The 18980-nt window shown below is 48.3% G+C and overlaps 1 protein-coding gene across 2 annotated transcripts in view; it reads left to right on the top strand.

Annotated features, from left to right (window-relative positions):
* The first annotated feature begins 211 nt into the window (after positions 1–211).
* CCND2 (cyclin D2) overlaps positions 212–18980 on the top strand; it is a 37327-nt gene continuing 18558 nt past the window's right edge. The window contains exons 1-5 of one of the 2 annotated variants that reach the window (XM_074872033.1): positions 212–256; positions 1200–1420; positions 2999–3214; positions 5888–6047; positions 15706–15836. In XM_074872033.1, coding sequence (XP_074728134.1) covers positions 1226–1420; positions 2999–3214; positions 5888–6047; positions 15706–15836 — 702 coding nt within the window. In that variant the 5' untranslated portion in view covers positions 212–256; positions 1200–1225. Of the gene's footprint in view, positions 257–641; positions 1421–2998; positions 3215–5887; positions 6048–15705; positions 15837–18980 lie in introns of those variants that run through there. The other variant, XR_012629331.1, reaches the window with a different exon arrangement.

Below are 18980 nucleotides of genomic sequence, written 5' to 3'. Positions count from 1 at the left end.
AAGCCCACCTCTGTGGCGCCCGGAGCGGGGAAGGGGCGGGGGGGGGAGCGTGGTCCTCGCACGGCCCCGGGGGCCGCCGCCGCCGCTCCGCGCCCGCATAGCTCATCCGCGGCTGGCCCCGGGTAGCGCCTTCCCCCCTCGGGAGCCTCCGCTCTGCCGTAGCAAGCAGCGGCAGAGACTTCGCAAACTTGACACATTTTGCAGGCGGGGAGCGACGGCGACACCGGCGAAGTGCGAGGAGGGTGGAAGTCGCCCGGTGCGGGACATAACCCCTCGTCTTCACCCCCCCCCACTCCACCCCCCAGCCAACCTCTCTCCCTCCTCCCTCCCTCCCTCCCTCCCCCCTGCGTTTCCTAGAAAGTTGTATCAGTGTGGCCATGCAGCGCTAAAACGGTTCGCCTGCTAGAAACGCCTCTGTGCGCCGGAGGAAGTAGCGTGGTGATATATTGTTAGATTTCACCCCAAAAACGCCGCGGAACCCCCAGCCCTTAAGGAGCTTTGGGGTCTTTTCCGGCTTTGCTGTTAGGCTGCAGCTAGCGGGGAGCTCTGTCCCCCTCCGGCTGCAGATTAAGGGGGTGCCGGAGGGGGGAGTGGGTCAAGGGGTTGGGGGGGGGGGGGGGGAGCACGGGACGTGGATCTGGCATCCCGCTAAGCCAGGGCATTTCATCCTTCGCCCCCATCGTCTCCGTGGGTACCAAGGGGGACCCCATAATTTCTTGCAATAAGGGGAGGGGGGGGGGGAATAGATTCAGACAGGCTCCCGCAGAAGTGTGGAGCGGATTTCATTTGGTCGCTGGAAGGAAGAAAAGGAGAAGCTGTCATTTGTGTGTGTGTGTCCCTATACGAGGGCCTCCTGGTTCCTTGTTAGCTTATAGAGAGGAAAAAAAAAAAAAAAAACAAAACAACAACAAAAAAAAAAAACCGCGTTTGATGTTACGTCTGACCAGCTGCTGTTCTCCATAATAACAAGAGAGAGAGAACTGCCTGCCCTGGCGAGTTGCGTCACTTTGCTTCAACTTTAGGCTAGAAATCAAGAGAGAGCGAGAGACGAGTTGCAGGGGAGGCAGGAGCGAGCTGGAAAGCCTTGCCGTCTTCCTCCCACCCACCTACCCCTCCTCCTTTACCCCTCTCCTTTCCCCACCCCCTTTCCCCCTTCCAAAAAAAAAAAAAACCAAAAAAAAAAAAAACTTTTCCATCAGAGAAAGAGGGAGATCTCTTTGGAAACATGGAGCTGCTGTGCTGCGAGGTGGATCCCATGAGGAGAGCTCTGCCTGACCCAAACTTGCTCTACGATGACCGCGTTTTGCACAACTTACTAACCATAGAGGAGAGGTATCTGCCCCAATGCTCCTACTTCAAGTGCGTCCAGAAGGACATCCAGCCCTTCATGAGGAGGATGGTGGCCACTTGGATGCTGGAGGTTTGTATCCCGGCGCCTTCCCCCGGCTCCTCGGAGAAGCGGGGACGGGGTGGGGGGCAGAAGCAGGGCGGCCGGCTCCGGGCTCCTCGCCGCGGGCAGCACCCCCGCCTCGCCCCGGCCCCTCTCCCCCGGCAGCTTCTCGTCCCTCCGGTCGCCGTGGGGGTTCTTCTTGTGTCCGTCTCCCCCCTCTTCTTCTCCTCCTCCCCCGCCTGAACTCACCCGGTGTGGTGGGGGGGAAGGGGCGCAGCGAGAGCCCACGGGGGAAATCGCCCCTTCCGGGGGGGGCTGCCGCAAAGTGGGGTGCAGGAGGGGAGGAAACGGGGGGGGGGGGGGGGGAGAGTTGGAAAAGTCATTTGCAATTAAAAAGCAAAGAAAAGCCGCCTCCGGCTGCGGGCGGCCGGGAGCGCTGGAGGTTGAGGCTTTTCTGGGAAAAGGGAGCAGCGCCCGGGGCAGGGCGAGGGACGGGGGGGTGCCCGGTGCCCCCCGCGTTTTGCCCGGCGAGGATTTCATGCCCACGTATGCAGTGGTGAGGACGTGCCTTTTTTTTTTTCGCCATGTTGCGCTGCATGCAACTCTGCTCGGAGGCGCCGAGCCCGTCTTCCCTCCCCCCCCCCCCCCTCCTTTCCAAGAAGGGGCTCAGAACTGCACCCCGCCGCTGCACCCCGGTCTCCCCGGCCTGGAGGGGGCTGTCGGGGGGCCCGAGCGGGCGGCGAGCCCCCTCTTCGCTCCGGTACTTCAGGCGGGGCGGCAGCGGGCCCAGATCCCCGCAGAGTCGCCTGCCTTTGCCCTGGCCCCACCATCCATCATTTGCCCCTTCGGATCTCCTTTGGGGGGGACTTTTCCCGGACCAAACCCCCTGGGTTGGAAAGCTCAGACTCCCCGCTTGGTTTTCATGTGCGATTTGTGCTTTTTCTCCCCTGCTCCGATTTTTGGTAAATTTTTGAAATCATTTTTTCGCTCGCTCCTGCTAAAAGGATCCAGGCTGCTCGGGCTCTCCCCACCCCACCTCGCCCTCGCTGTGTCTCCCGTCCTTCCCCCCCGCCCCCCCCCGACTGGATCGGGGGCGCAGGGCTGGGGGACACCCCCCGGGGGAATTTTTGCAATTGTCGGAAACGATAGGGGACCGTCCCGGGATGCCACCGGTACCAAAACCGGGACCCCCGGGGAAGTGTTAATATTTTTATCGATTTTTTGAAAATATGACGAAATCAAAAAAAAAAAAAAAAGAAAAAATTGGGTCGCAAAAAAAAAAAAAAAAAAGTCGGAGGCTGCTCGCTTGCTGCTGGATGGGGCTTTTCGGCTCTGCCACACAGTGTCTTGAATTCATTTCTTACTGAATGAACTAAAGGAATGTGAAAGCCGATTGACAGCCTTCCCAGCCTCTCCAGAGATCTCCCCCTCCCCCAAAATTTAGCTCCCCGGGAAACAAAAATAGCAGGAGCCATAGCAGGGAGGCAATGGTCTGTTTCGTGGGATCACTCATTTATTTATTTTTTTCCTTCTTGTCTCTTTCTCTCTTCCTCCCCCCCCCACCTCCTGCCGCCCCATCCTCCCTTCCCCATGCTCCTGCCTTTGCAGGTCTGTGAAGAGCAGAAGTGCGAAGAAGAAGTTTTCCCTCTGGCCATGAATTACTTGGACAGATTCTTAGCTGTGGTGCCCACTCGGAAGTGCCATCTGCAACTGCTGGGAGCGGTGTGCATGTTCCTGGCCTCCAAGCTGAAAGAGACAATCCCCCTCACAGCCGAGAAGCTGTGCATATACACGGACAATTCCATCAAACCCCAAGAGCTGCTGGTAAGCAGCCCCCCCGCCACCCACCTCCTCGCCGTCGGCTCTTGCGCTGCCCACCTCCTCCTTCCCTCCCGCCCTTTCTCGCCCGGCGAACCCTTTTAAATATCACGTTTTCCACCAGTTTTTATTTATTTTTTATTTTATGCATTCAGTGAATGGTGCAGAAAGTGCAAAAGACTCAGAGAGAGGGGACGACCCTGAAACCACGAGTGGGGGGGACACACATGGACACACGCACGGGACCTCCCCGGTTCTGGCCCCGCCGTGCTGCCTTCCCACCCGCGGGGACCATGTGTGTCCCACAACCCCACGCCGTATGTGTGTTGTGTGTGAAACACCCCCCCCCCCTCCCCCCCAAACCCGCTCCGTGGGTGTCCCCGGGGAGGGGGGGACACACAACCTCGGCCGGGCGCACGTGCGCGGGGCGGGAGGCGCGGGGCGGGGGCGCCACCTGGCGGCAGACACGCGGTGACTTCACCCGCCCCATCACCCCCCCATCATCATCATCACCCCCCCCATCATCATCACCCCTGCCCTGGCCTTAGAGGTTGGGGAGCTGCGGCCTCGTCCCCCCGTGGCTTTTGCGAACGCGGTTCCGCCCCCCCCGTAGGTTGTTGCTGAGGCGGGTGTCGCGCTGAAAATTCAGCACAAGGCGGTGGCTGGTGCTTCTGGGTGAGTTCGAGGTCAATTTGGACATTCAGAAACAGAAAGAACCAAAATTATCGAAGGGAATAATTAATGCAAAGCGCTTGGTGGTGTGGAGCGCCAGACAGGTGTTTGCGCCTCGGGTGGGACGTCCTAAAAAAAATTTTTTTGGAAAAAAATTTTTCACAGAAAGAGTGGTCAGACAGTGGAATAGGCTGCCCAGGGAGGGGGTGGAGTCCCCATCCCTGGATGTGTTTAAGGGTCGTTTGGATGAGCTGTTGGGGGATCTGGTGTAGGGGAGAACTTTGTAGAGTTGGGCTGATGGTTGGACTCGATGACCCCAAGGGTCTGTTCCAACCTGAATGATTCTGTGATTCTGTGCGTTGGGCCAGGCAGCTCTGTTCTGGCAGGTCCTGGTGAACGCACCCAGCTGGCCAAATCCCGGGAGTGTTTCTCCTGTGAAGGCAGTGGGAGCTGACCCCACAGGGAGGGCTCCGGGGGGCTTCATGCTTCTGGAAAGCTTCACACTGCAAACCCTGCCACGGCTGCCACCGACACGAGGTGTCCCGCTGGCGGTACGGACTGGTGGGGGAAGCGCCATGATGTGCAGCGACGTGCCTGCCTTTTTGTGCCACGTGGGTTTAAGCGTGTGTTTTAAGTGCTTCCCTGTATTCAGTCCTCTAGATTAAATGCTTTTCTGTATCAAAATCTGTCTCATTAGTAATGTTGGGAAGATCAGTCCTTAGTTAATGTAATTGCCATTAAGTTCAAACATTTTACAGCTTTTCTCGAAACAGAAAAAAAAAAAAACCAACATCTGGTTTCTGGGGCCTTTTACATACATGAATGTGAGATTTTTCAAGCTATGGAGGGCTCTGTCATAATCCAGTAGGAATGTCTGTAGGAAAGTTAACTTGCTGTTAAAGCGGGCATCTATTCAGAGAAACGACAGCAGAAATGGCATTGTGGGGTCCATGTTTATGGTTTCTCAGCAACGCTGGTTGACGTCTCCTCGGCTGCAAAATTAAAGGACTTTTTTTCGACTTGCCAGCTCTACAAGCTTAGCTGGGGCTCCCCGCCACGCTGGGCTCCATCAGGCTCACGCATCATCAGGACTCAAGAATCAGTGCATGGAATTTAGTTAATAGCTAATAGTTGATGCATGAGACAGAAACGAGTCCAAGGCCTGAGCTTTGTTCACTCTGCGGGGCATTGTAAGGTACTCAAAACTTACATTAAATGTTGAAGCGTGAAGGTGTAGCCCTGCTTGAACCCCATGGCTGGACCCGTTGATTAGGAACCATTTCTACACGTAACTACATCGCAGGGAATGGCCAGTAGTTACGTACGTGCCCAAGCTGTCCTTTCATTTCAGTGGGAGTTTCGGGTGTGCAAAGTATACGGGAATGGATCCTACATGATTTATTGGCAGATAATTTACACAGGCTACTTCTTGGCTGTATTATGTGCGTTTCCTTTCTGCAGAGCCTGTCTTGGAGTAGTTTAAGCACCATCAGATTTATCTGCAGGAGCTTTTGAGTACAGTTTTCGGAGAGAATGCCATCAAGCTAACTTCCCCCGTTTTGAAAAAAAGAGAATGTATATCTTAGGTTATTTTTGTGCATGGTTTTCCTGAGGGCTTTAAATGGCTATAAAGTAAGGACTATAGCCATTTAAAAGAAGTTACTAGGAAAGGACCACAGTGACCTTGGCAATATCTAATTGCAGGCTAAACTTTCTGGGTGGGCATTCAGCACTGGATACAAAAAAAGTAAAATCTTGGCAGGAGCTGCCAGGTCTCATTATTTTCAGTAGAGCTTGACATTTCCAGTGTTTAAAAAAAAAAAAAAAAAAGAATAAAAAGAATAAAGTCAACAACTTCAAAGCAGTAGGGTCATATGGAAAAAAATGTTTGAGCAAAACCAATTTAGCAGTGATATAATTACAATCGGAGAAATAAGCGAAGCGGGGTTTTTTTCAGGCTTGCTTATGGCTTTTCTTCTCTTCTCCTCTCTCCATCCCCCCCTGCAGGAATGGGAGCTGGTGGTGCTGGGGAAGTTGAAGTGGAACCTCGCAGCTGTCACCCCGCACGATTTCATTGAACACATCCTAAGGAAGCTTCCTCTACCTAAAGACAAGTTGCTTTTGATCCGGAAGCATGCACAAACGTTCATTGCCCTTTGTGCCACAGGTAGGCCAAGGTGCCCTGGGTGCGCCCGCTGCTTGTCGTGTGGCTGAAAGGGCAGGTCAGTCACTGGTGGGACAAAGGCTTTTCATCCCCCCCATCCTTACGTGATGTGGGAAGAGCGAGCGGCTGAAGCCGGTGCGACTGTTTGCCAGGGGCATTGTGAATCAGGCCCTGAAACGGCGTATAAACAGAATTCTTGCAATCGGGAGCTGTAGTGCGTTTGCAGTCCTGCCTACCAATGCGTGCAGTGCTTTTGCAGTGAAGTCAGTAAGACTGGCTTAGACTGTACGGTTTTCTACTTTGCCCGTTCGCTAATTTTTTTAAACGGCCACAGATCATTTGTAAGGACAGATGGGGGAGGACAGCCAAAATACTAGAAGCTGTTACGGCACATTAGCTCAAAATGCATCGGGCTAATGCACGAAATTAACGTGTTCATAAATTTTTCATTAACTGGATGCTGTCCAGATAAAAGGTAAAAGCTGCATTTGAACATGTATGTGATACTACCACATTACTGAAGCATAGGGAATGACAGTTTAAAAAGTAATGACTTTTTAAAAAAACATCTGGATTCTTTCTCTAGCTTCACTCCAAAGCAGTGAAACTGCTCTGTTTCATAGGAAGTTACACCCCCCTTTTGTCGTATGTTTGGCTGAATACAGTTTCTGAAGATTTAGAGGAGAATAATTGCTTCTGTGGAAGAGAGGCTTTTAATTTATATCTGTCTGCAAAACACTGGGTTTTGTTTGGGGCGTTTTTTGTCCCCAGTGACTTTTAGAAAGTAAGTGTACTCTAATTTTCATCCAGAGGATTAACAGTTAGAAGCTAGACCTGGAACAGATAAACAGCATGCGGTGTTTTCCAGAGGTATTATCAAGTAGTATATGGCTAAGTGTTGGAATTCACTACGGTTTGACATACCTAGTCCTTTATGATGGGAACTGTTCTGCCTGCGTGTCTGCACAGGGGAAAGGAAGAAGGGCTGCAGCTTTTGGGTATGGAGGTCTGCTGCTGTGCCTGCTTCTTGATACTTGAGATGTAGTGACTGCTTTTACAACATAGGCCCGTTTTTGCTACCTCAGTTGATCTGTTTTAGAGAATCTTATACGGGCTGTGTCAAGGTAATTGACTTTTTTGTTACCAAGATGCTCAAGCTCTCCGTTCTTTTCCTACTTCTGCGTGATTGTTTTCAGGCAAAAGACCACAAGACTCAATAGAAATATTGCGCAAAGTCTGTAGGGTCACTCTGGGTAATTCTTCAGACATTTCTGGACTAATTAGCTTTTTACTTTAGGATTAAACTGTTACATCATCTTTGCCTTCTTTCTTTGCTTTCTCCCCTTAGCCAGGATTCATTCACACTGCCCTTTTTCTTCTGAAAAAGATAGTCTTTCCCATGGACACATCTGGATCCTCACAACACAATTAGCCGTCAACCTCCAACCTTCCAAACCAGATCAGTCTTTCTTCTCTTTTGTTGCTTTCACCTCCTACAATAGTGGTTTGGTTTGTTTTGCTTCATCCAAGAGAACATTTTCTTGAGTGACCTAGATTTCATTATGATTTAACTTTTCAAATTCTGGTCTGTAATCCTTTGCCCTTGAAGTTTTCTGTATAACCAAACTGTTGCAGGACTGTGGGCCACGAAGGAGTTTCCAAAGTCCATGGCTTCTTCCCACTTGTTTCTCCATGAATTTTTTGGTGGTTAACTCCATTCTTTACTAGTCAATTTACTGAGATCCTAAACAGCATTCCTTTTCCAACCCTTAGCTCGGTCATGCACTTGTCTCATGTGCTTCCCTCGTGTGATCTGCTTCTCACTTTACATGTCTCCAATGCCTGAACCAAAGTCCTCTATGTAGAGTTTAAAGAGCCAACAAGTCAGAGTTTCTTTTCTTGCAAATGAAAGCCACAATTGACTGCGTACAGAGCTTCCCAAAAAACAGGGTACCGTGGTGCGGGCTGTATATTTTCTTTTCTTCTCGTCCCATTTTCCACAAACCACTGTGTTGGCATTTAGTTTTGAGGAGGACCCACAATCTCTTGCAGTTTCGAAAGCAGAGATCTTACCCAAGCCCTCATTGCCACTTTTCTACCTCATTCCCAGTTTACTAACGAGCTACCACCCCCATTTGCATTATAGAAATTTTGTTGTTACTACTGTATTTCCCCTTCACTGCCACTCTTCTCAAAGTCATTCTTACCCTCCTTGGTGAAGAAAAGCCCCTTCTCATCAGACTTCCTTCCAGATCCAGTTGTCATTTCCTTTTCTTGTCCTATTTGTCGCCAATCTCTCATCGGTTGCTGTGTTTCTTCTTTCCTTTTCTCCCTCAAAGCTTCTGCTCTCCACCAGCTCGGGTTAAGCCTGGTGTTTCATTTCCCCATTTGCCTTCTTTCAGCAATATGACCTCCATTGACACGTGGCTGCCTCTTCCCTTGCCCTCTCCATGTGTGTTTTTAGCCCGGTTTTGACTCTTTACTGTTACCAGACCTGACCTCCCTGGCTGGCTAATGGCTCTGGTCAGGAGCACAGCAATGAGTCTCTTTTTATTTACTGATTCATCTCAGTGCAGCTTTCTCTGCTCTCAAGTACTTTTTCTTCTTTAGTGTATCATACAAAATCTGGTGCATTTTGAACTTTTTTCCTCTAGCCTGAGTTCTTCTTCACCAACTGTTCCATTTTAATTTCCCAGCAAAAGCGTTATACCAGAAATTCCCAAGTGTTCCCTGCCTTTACAGAGATGGCTGTGATCTCGGTCCTGCAATACTTCGTGTCACGAACAGAGAGGGAAGAAGCCATTAACAGTTCTGGATATTGTGCTGGATGTGTAGGATTACTTTGATATTCATGTCTATTTGCCTTTCCATTGGAACGTTACACAGAAGGAGATGATACTCCGTTCTTTCGTATATTCCTCTCAGTCATGTTTTATCATTTTGGCACTCTCTCTGTTTCTCTGTCTTTATTTTGAGCCCAGTTTCTGAAACAAGCTGCGTGGATGTAAATCCGCAGCCTCTCCCCAGTCCTTGCAGTGATTAATGATTCACATGAGCATGACTGAAACTGGAACGGATCCCTCTTTGCCCTTGGTCCCATCTGAACATACGGCTACTGAGCAAGACAGAAGCTTACGCCACGAATAAAAAGTTTTCTCTTCCCCCTGCCCTGCATTCGCAATGCTTTCAGGAGCCTCCTGGAAGGGCCCGAAAGCGGTGTCTGCCTGCAGCCCGTCCCTGGCTGTGCTGCCAGCGCCGTGGCCGTGCAAACAGGGTACTGTCATTAAGCGAGAGCTCGATCTCTTGGCTGGGAATTGCCCATGCATAGGCCAGCTTTCTTCAAGCTGCCTCACTCGCTGCACAGTAAGAGCGTAGAGATTGACACGCGCTGGCATAGCCTAGTCTGTCATGATGTCATTTGTTTTCTCATCCTGCTGGTGGTTCCCCGTGCAAGCTAAAATCTCCTTCAGGAGTCTTCTGAATTTTAAAGGCCCTAAGAGGCTGCGTCTGGAGCCCTTGTCCTTAAAATATAGCTTGGCAAAATTGATACTTGCTGCTTTTTCAGCATGGGAGGATCCTGTTTATCTGTGAGCCCAATGGAGATTGTCCTTTTGCTCTCTGGGATCATGTCTGCAAAGAGACTAAGAAAGAGGAAAATTTCATCTCTAAGTCAGTTTTGTACAGTGTGCCAAACCTCTGCCCACTGTTTCTGGGACATTAATCATCTACATTTGAAAGCTGAGAAGGCTTTTTTTTTTAAATTCTGGGCCAAATCCTGGGTCCTTACTCAGACAGAAGTCCTGTGGAAGTCAATGGGAGTGTTGTCTGAGCAAAGACTGCAAGATGAGGCCCACAACCCTAGGAGTGATCTGGAGGGTAACCACACAGAATGCTTTGTAACACCAAGAGGCATGTTTGGATCTCAGGACTCCTGCTGGGCAAGTCTGCTGGGCAATCCTTCCCCTCTCAGCCAGTGTAAGAGTTCTTGGGCTCTGACCCTGCAGAGGATAAAAGTGTGATACGAGTTTTATTCGGGACCTGTTCTTTGCAGAGGGAAGGAAAGAAGTCCACAGGGGCTTCATTGTGTGGATTAATCTCTTAGAAATAAAATACATGCTGCAAAGTGGCAGTGGTTGCACAAATACTTCTTGCATGACAGAAGAAAGAATAATCCACATGAATTTATTGCCATACAAAAGAAGGCTCTTGCTTGTTCTTGGGAGAGGCAGCTCATATCAGTATATTGAGCTTTCCAGCCAAATGAAGTCACAAGAATCACGGAAGCTCCATCAACAAGTAAGCAGGGCCTGGGGAGTGTTTCGTATGAGCAGACTCACTCCTTAAGTTGTAGGACCCATCAAATCTGGGAAGATGAGGTGGAAGGAAATGGAGGAAAGAGAGCCTTTGCTGATACAAGCTGGTGTAATTCCAGTTGAAAAAAAAAAAAAGGTTTTTTGCGTTTGAAAAAAAAAGGCACACTGATGCTGGAATTGCATTTGAATCAGGCAAGAATTAAATGCACTACTTACATTGTTTCCCCTAGACCTTTCTTTTAAACTTCGCTGGTTAAGTATAGATCCATGCTTGTCTTCGTAGTACAATCGCTGGCTGGCTGAAGTTTGAGGCTGGCTGAAGTTTGACCATTATCTGTATCATTTTATAAACTGTTATGAATGACTGTCATGACTGTGTTCTCCTGATGGAGACAACATTCCTTTTTTTTCTTTTTTTTTTCCCATGAGAAGCATTACCTTCCTCAAGACAGCAGTTTCCGATTCTGTGTTTGCAAGTCTGAAAATAAACCTCTTATCAAATTATAGAGGTGAAAACTGGCTGTTAAAAAAAACCCAACCAGTGGCCAGAGCAGTAACAAGGGTCATTGTAAGAAGGTAGAGTTCCCACCTGGCTTTGGCACACCGAGCACGTTCAGCCTGGATATTTGTCAGTGCTCTTTTCCTTCCGGCAGTTTTCATTTATTGGCTGCGAGTTAGGGCTTCCCCTTGCAGGACCTCTCTGGGTTCCTGCCTTCAGTTCCCCCCTGCTTTAGACTGACTGTCAACCTTGCATTTTCCTGGCTCGGAGGTAGTGAAGTCCACTCGATCAGGAGAGAGCCAGCAAAGCAGCTCGGCCGTGGTGCGCAGGGTCCTAGAACCTGACCGTGGATTACGTGTGCCACACGTGAGCTCCAGTCTGAAAGCAGGGTGCAGATTCAGGGTACCTTGAATTCGCTCGATGACTCTGGCTGGCCGGCCCAGAGGTGGCTGTGTTTCCGAGGGCACTGTTTCTTGTATCGGCTTGTTTTATTTCCAGTGCTGAAGTCAGTGGGGTTTGTGCAAGGTTGATCCCTTGTTTTTAAGATCCTTTAGGAAAAAGGTGATACTGAAATGGGGATGGGATGCTCTCTAGTTATTGTCTGGGAATAGAAGGTTAAAACAAGTCCTGCTTTCTGACAACCCAGTATCTTCCCTTGAAGTGTTTATGTGCTCAGGTTCTCGTAGACCACACGTTGCTGCACTACTCCTCTGACTTTTTACTCCTCTCTTGTACTTTCCTGTGGAATTGCATAAATCACAAGGTTAGAGTCAGAGCCATGCCTTCAGTGCAGGCTCTGGGTGCCCATTAGCCAAGGTTGCACATAGGTCTGCAAGGATTTAGCCCATAGCCTGGCTTTGGATGTCCAGTGAGAAGTGCTTTTTATAAGATTCCTTCTGTAATTCAGGGTTCATTATCTCCAACAGGAATTTAAAGTAAAAGCATATGTTTCAGCTTCACGTGTTTAGGTCCTCTCTCTCCCCCTTTTATTTTGATTTTTTTTTTTTTTTTTTTAGATCTCAGGGCAAGCTTTTGACTTAATTCTGGGGACAGTTTTACCTGGGGGAAAACTGAGCGAGGATGGCAGGACTTGGCTTGTTGTCATGGGAGAAGTGGGGATAGAGGTTTATAATTGAAAATAACGTGTAAAAAGCTTGTTTTGAATTTCTTGATGGAATGTAAGAGACTCAGAGGGGGGCTCTGCATCCCCTCAGATACGGTACTTAATATTTATGCTTTCATTGCACCTTGACAAACATTTCACGTAGTTATTGCTTTGCTTGAATATGGAAATATGTTAATTATGGCCTTTATTCCGCTGCCTGCTCTTTTCCTCAGCCTTTTCTATTCAACCCTCTAGGTGGCCCAGCACAATGTGGCTTCTTTTCTTTCAATGAGCTCTTTCCACACTAATAGGGTCCAGGGTGATGTGGAGAACCATGTGCACAAAATTGGTGCACCACCCCCCATCCCTTTGTGGGCATGTCAGGTTAAATTCATATCAGCAGGAGGGTCACTGCCATGATTTTCAATAGCGCGAGATGAGGTGATGACTTCAGACAATGGCGCCACACTCTCCAGTTGGAGACACTTGCCTCACCAGTTGCAGTAGTTAATTAATATGCTAAAAATAGAAGCCAGTGATACAAATCGCTGCCTGTTGTACAACAAAGACTGGGCATGTGTAGCTTTGATAGCCAAGTTTATGGTGCTTGTTATGGAGGGAAGTTAGTTTAGAGCTAGAGGCAATGTAAGACTTTCTGGATGCTGAGCTTTAGTCACTCTGGGCCTCTGGCCATTCGCTCGCTGTCTCATTTGCATTATGAATGACATTAAGGGAACTAACAAGGTTATTGGGCATAGAAATGTTCTCATGTGACCCCACGTGGAAGCAGACCTACAGCAGTGCTAGTTGGCAGGGGCACTGTGGCTCTTTATTCAGCTTCCTAGGAAGACGGTTTCTGGGAGTAGATGTAAAATCAACCACAAGAAAACCGGCGTTGGGATAATGTGAAGGTCTTGATGCAAGCCCCTAGGAGGCAAGGAAGTTCAGAGGGCGGGCTGGAGCTGTGTCCTTCACTCAACCCACTGTGCCTGGCCAGCGCTGAGCGTTGAGTGCAAGACGTGGGAGCTCCTTGTTGCTTGGGTCTCCCCACCAGCTGCTCGGGTCTGGGTGAAACTGCTCCACGGTGGCTCAGAGACCACGCATGAGGGTGTGGGTCCATCCAGGCCTCTGTGTGGATTCGTTTCTCCCTGCTGCTGGCTCGAATGATGGGTGGGAGGGGGTGGGTTTTGGTTCTCACCCACTGCATCATAGCTTCCGTAGGGACTGTCCAAACACCGGCAGAGTTTGAGAGGTTTTGCATCATCTTTTTTCTACATCTTCCCCAAAACTTGAGACAGAGAGGGGTAAATTATGGAAAGTCCATTGCCACCCATAGTTCCCATGCGTAACTAGGAGACACTTTGGTAAATCCAAAGATTAAGTGTGGGAGTTGCTTCCCACTTTAGGGCCACGTTGGCTAAGTGCAGCCTCATTCACGCCAATGCAAACACATGGGATTCTCAAACCGAAGCAAATGCAGTGTGTACAAGAGGAGAAACAGACCCATGGAGATGTAGTCTGCTTTAATTTTCCCCTTTCTAAAGAAATTAGTGGGATTGCTGATGAATCACTCTGTGTAGATGAGAGCAGGTTTTGGGGATGGTAGGTGTCTTCCATAAATGTTTGAACATTCTTCAGTTTTATAGATGTTTGTTATTTGCTCTGTGGTCCAGGAGGAGACCCTGGACAGTCATGCAAGCACATAAATATTTGTAATCTTTATAAAAATCTCTTGTTATCTGAGTTCAGCCATTCCTGCTCTTCGTATTGGACTTTCTAAACTGGTGGGCCAGTGATCACACTTCTCCCATGGAGCCACTAGCTATCAGATCAACCCACAGAAACGAGCTACTGCAAGTCACCCAGAGCCAAGTCATGGGGCCCCCGGCAGTAGCAGTGAGTAAGAAGAGAGGCAAAATGGTATAAAAAAGGGTCGTTTTGAGGGTTTAAAATCCCACTGTATTTATGGCCTGCTCTTGAGGTCTGGTCCGATGGTAAGTGCAACCACAGCCTGAGGCACTGGGGATAGGGTGGTCTCTGTGTAGAGCGCATGTGCTCTGCATTGGGTAACCTCTTCCCATTTGCAGGCTAGATGGGGCTAGTCCTTGCATGCGTGTGTATAAATCCACGTGAGGCCAATGTGAAAGCAATTTTGATCATGAAAGTGCAATTCCTGTTACCTCGACATGTGCTGAGATCAGTATCCTCAGGGCTGTGTCTTGCACTGATAAGTAGGAGTCAAGGCTCTCCCGTTGACTCACTCATTAGTGGGGGAGATGTAACTTAATTTCCAAGGTCATCAGCTTTCCTATGTACAGTGGGCTCTTACTAACGCAATAGTGCATAATTATTATTTTTATAATAATGGCAGTCCATATTCATTGCTCCAGTCAGTGGGAGTTTGCTCCTTCAGAAGCATTTGTCAGAGTGTGATGCCTGCTGAGCTCCCCTGGCAGGAAGGACTTCTAACTTCTAACATCCCCCCTCCAGTCCATCCGGATGGATGTTACAACTCGAGTGCCATTCTTACCTGACTGCTTCATTCCTCGTGGTCCTAGGGACATGTTCCAGCCTGGAGAAGAACATGCCGTCTCCACAGCTATTGCAGTATCTGCCAGCTCAGAGTCTGGGAGGCCGAGAACAACTCTTCATGTGTCTAAAACTTGAGCGGTTATGCAGACATCAACAGGGTTACAGAATTTGTGCTAGCTGAACAGAGAGGACTTGGGATCTGCCCTTAACAGAAGGGCAGTTTTCTGTAACAATCTGTTTCTGTAAATAGACTGAATATATTGATTGTGGTTTATTTCATATTAGGTATTACTTGGGTTTCCTCTTCCTCCTCCTCCAGTCCCCCCAGACGAAAACTGGTAGAGGAGGGTTTGTTAATGAGTTATTGTTGAACCAAAGAACTTGCAAACCAAGTTTCATTTTAGGAAGATACCAGTAACCTGGAAGATCTCCTGGAACCTGGTATTTAGTAAGACGTGCCGATAAACCAGTACCTATGGCAGTATCATATACCATAAAATTGCCTTATAAAGGTCACAAGAACATTGAGCTTTATTTTCATTTCTCTCCTGATCTCCACAGATGTGTGAGGGGAAGTTTTGAAATGTGTTTTCAACTTGTTGATTAAGAAATAGTAGTAATGACAAATGTGATCTTTGTTTTTTCTTTGATTACGTAGCTATGGGCTGTAAGTGTTCTCACTTCTAATTGCAAAGGTGGTAAAGATGAACGGTTAATTAAAAGCTCTTTCCTGGACAGGTCTTTAAATGCTTGAGTTAATTAAGTCTTTAAAAATTGACGTGACTAAAAATCTCAGTTTGGTCCTTTGTGATACCTTATTCCAGTTAGTTTTTGGTTATACAGAGAGCTCTAATGTGACCGAGGCCCAAATTTCTGACATAAATTACAGAAAGCCTCCTTCTTCTCTTTCCTTTTCTTTAAAACTAGGGAAAGACTATTAAAAATTGTCCAGGTTTACTTTATGCATCAGTGAGAATAAAAGACCGAACCGCATTTCCATTTTAATTCGCAGATCTGTTACCCCTCCTTTGACTGCTTGTGATGAGCAGTGTGACTAATGAGCTCCACCGGACCAAAAAGAGTGGCACTTTTCCCTTTCTTCTACTTCCCCGTTTTTTATTCTTGGGTGTGGTTTTTTTATGTTGCTTGCCTCTGATGTTTTGCAGCTTTTCTCTTCTGGGCTTGGACTAATTCCCAGATCTGTTCTTACAGATTTTAACTTTGCCATGTACCCACCGTCAATGATAGCAACTGGAAGTGTGGGAGCAGCCATCTGTGGCCTTCAGCTCGATGACGGGGACAGCCTCACGGACCTCCTGGCCAAGATCACAAACACAGATGTGGTGAGTGTCCCGCGTTTCTCTTCTCCTTTCACTTCTGAGGGCACGGTGGAGAACCGAGCCATCAAACCTGGCCTGCTCCTCAAAGGCCAGTGGAGAGAAGGAAAAGGGGGTGCTCCCAGAGCGAGCAGGTTGCAGGCGTGGACTTGGCACCTCGGTTGCGGTACTGTGAATGTCCGAAGCTCCTCAGCTTCCCAGGATCAATTTTCATTCATGCTTTGTTCAGCAGCTTGGTGGGGAGAGCCTGCTCTGCCTGCCCTGGCTGATGGTCAGGCGTGCTGTAGGGGGGAGCTGCCTTGGGTACCCTCCTGGGCGATGGGGCGAGCAGGCAGACACATCCCCGAGGCATAAGGTAAACCAGTATGTGCACTGGTCCTGTGTTCGCAACCTTGAAACTGCTTTTCTGGCCCTCGCTGAAGTATCATCTAAAATTCCTTGGCTTGAAGGAAGTGAATAATGAGCTAATCCTCCAGCACTGGCACTGAGACAGGTGCAACCCAGGCTGTCTGGGGTTTTGTCTTATCACTTTGCTAAGCTCGCCCCATGAAGGGCTTTTCTTGGCTTGTCAGAAAGTCCCGTCGTCGGTAGGAGAGGTGAATCGGATAGCATTTCAGTGGTGCTTAAACTCACTCAAAAGTGAGTTTTCTGGTCTGGGGTCAGCTTCTAGTGGGGACGTCAGAAAAACCCAAACCTGACAGCTCTGCGTGGCACTCTCAGCAGAAAGCCGAGGGGACTGAAAGGAGCACTTAGGGTGCCTTCCCCGAGGGCTGGTGCCTCTCCCGCTGCCCCCCTGTGTTGTTGGGACGCTGCAGGGAGGGCTTAAACTCCTGCAAATCCAAACCGCTTGGTCTGTGGATAAACAGGAGTTTCATCTCTTGCGAAGCTGACGGGTTTTGCCGTGATGAAAGTCACTTGAAAGAAAATGAGTGAGGCTTTCTGAAATGCAGGTCACTAATAAGATAGTGGTTTTTTTACCATAGTAAGTATGTAACTGATACCCAAAGTATCAGTTCCCAATGCGTCATCCATAACGTGTGCTAACTATAAAGCTTCTTACTGCTTTTACTCTGCAGAGTAAATACACTCTGCAAGTATTAGAGCTGTGATAACATTGTCAAGAGAAGGTTTGTTTTTTCCAGCCAACATTCTGCATTTTGGTTAAAAGGGAATCGTCCAGTTTAACAGAAAGGGAAGAATTTTGGTTTTTCTTTTTTTCTTTCAATCAGACTGATCCTAATTTTCAAGTGCAGTTCTGAGGCTTCCCATTCATTTGTTTGGAACTGGGTTTTGCACAGAAACAGGAACATTTCCAATTCTGAATGGTTATAATGTAAATCCAGCAGCTGCAGAAATTTAACATACGTTTATTTCAGTGTAAATGAAAATTCTATACAGGCAATTGCTCTTTTGGGTCTGTTTTATAAGTGTGGAGAAACAGAGTGGTGATGCATTACAGTAAGCAGCAGGAATGTGCAAGAAGAAGTATCCTATATAACAATTCAGACTGCACGGCCTGGTGCGAGTATTACACAAAGCTCATTTGTACAGTTGTTACATTTAGGCTGGGTAAATCCATTAAGTTTACTTCATTTATGTCAATAAGAAGAATTATCTGTTATTGATACTGATATTGGCAGTTACTGGCTGAATTAATTTTTCTCCTTGGATGTTTGTGTGGCTGGATGTAACATGATGAGTTTTGAATGCTGCATCCAGCAAATGTCCAGGAGGACTCTTAAGACAAGTGGGAAGGTGTGAGAAGGGCATTAGAAACCAGGTGGAGGAAGATGAGGATTTAGAGAGAGACTAACATCTTGTTAGCAAAGGTGCTGTCTTCAGCCAAGGTTGTGAATATCCATAGAATCAGGAAAACGATGCTAGCTGCTAGGAGCTTCCTTTATAACTTAACTCCACAGAGTGTCTGAAAGGTCGGTGCCCCACTGCTGTGATTTTCCTTGTTACATGATGATGCCAGTTGAAGTTGTTCCTGCTCGGCTGCTGCTCATTTTCATGCTTGTTTTTGCTCATGTATGCCCACACAACTGTTCATATACTTGTGTTTCAAGCCCATCCTGGCACTGATCCAGCTTAAATAGGGGGGAAGGACCACTTGTTGTTTTGGAGTTGAGGGGTCGGGGGGGCTTGCTTGTTTTCTAAACTGGACTGTTCACTGATAGATTTCCGAGAACAGCCTCACAAACAGCTGGGAGTGCTGAGCACTGTAGCACAGGGCAGGAGATGGGGATGAGAAGAGTTTCTGTAGCCATCGTTGTCTGTGAGCTCGTTGTACTACAGCTCTAGAAATTACAGCCTGATGGACCAACTTGGTAGTCAGCAGGACAAGGATAATGATGAGAGTGAGGGAATGACAGCATGGGGGTGAGGAACGGGAACACAAATAGCCCTTATGATGGCAGGGGAGGGACAGGGAGGCTTGCGGAGAAAGAGAATAATTGGAAAGTTTAGGGGAACTTTCACAAGGTCGTGCCTGCTTCTGCTGCTGTGAGGCGCATCACTGCCCACAGAAATCCCTGGGTAGTCATTTGGAAGTCCTTTTTGTGGACAGAAGCAAGTGGTGCTCATGTACCAAAACCCAGACCTAGAACAGTTAGCCTCAGCAGAGCTCATCGTTTTGTTCCTGCGCCATCTGATTAACGATGCCATCTTTCTGTCACCAGACCATGTTTCCCGTATCAGTAAGCTCCAGATAAGCTTCTGGTACTGTGTTCCACAGCATTTTGGCACTTTTCGGAAGGGAGATGCCAAGGTAGCCCTTGCTGGTGTTTGGCAGGTTTTGATCAACCATTGAGTAGCTGCGTTCTGTCTTTCTGGAGGTGTCAGGGAGTTGTCCAGGGTGGATCTTCATCTCCTTTAACAGTTTCCCCATGCAGTCACAAAGATCTTTTCCCTTCTTGCTCTTTTTCAGCATTGCCAGGAGGTTTGGGTAGCAGTGACAGCATGGTGCTGACGATACTTAGGTGAGGGCAGGCAAGCTCAACACATAGGCCACAGGGGCTACGTCACTGGGACCTTGCAAGATACTTAGCTTTGCCTCTATTCCCTGGTCACAGGGTAGAGCATTTCCCTCCCTCACGCATTATTTTTGCCAACAAAGAGGTTTTTGAGCATCCCTTTCTGTTGCAGCCC

This window comes from Strix uralensis, chromosome 5 (assembly GCF_047716275.1).
Source record: "Strix uralensis isolate ZFMK-TIS-50842 chromosome 5, bStrUra1, whole genome shotgun sequence".
NCBI classification, from domain to species: Eukaryota; Metazoa; Chordata; class Aves; order Strigiformes; family Strigidae; genus Strix; species Strix uralensis.
Note: the sequence above shows the minus strand (reverse complement) of the source record. Positions and strands in the feature narration are given on the sequence as shown.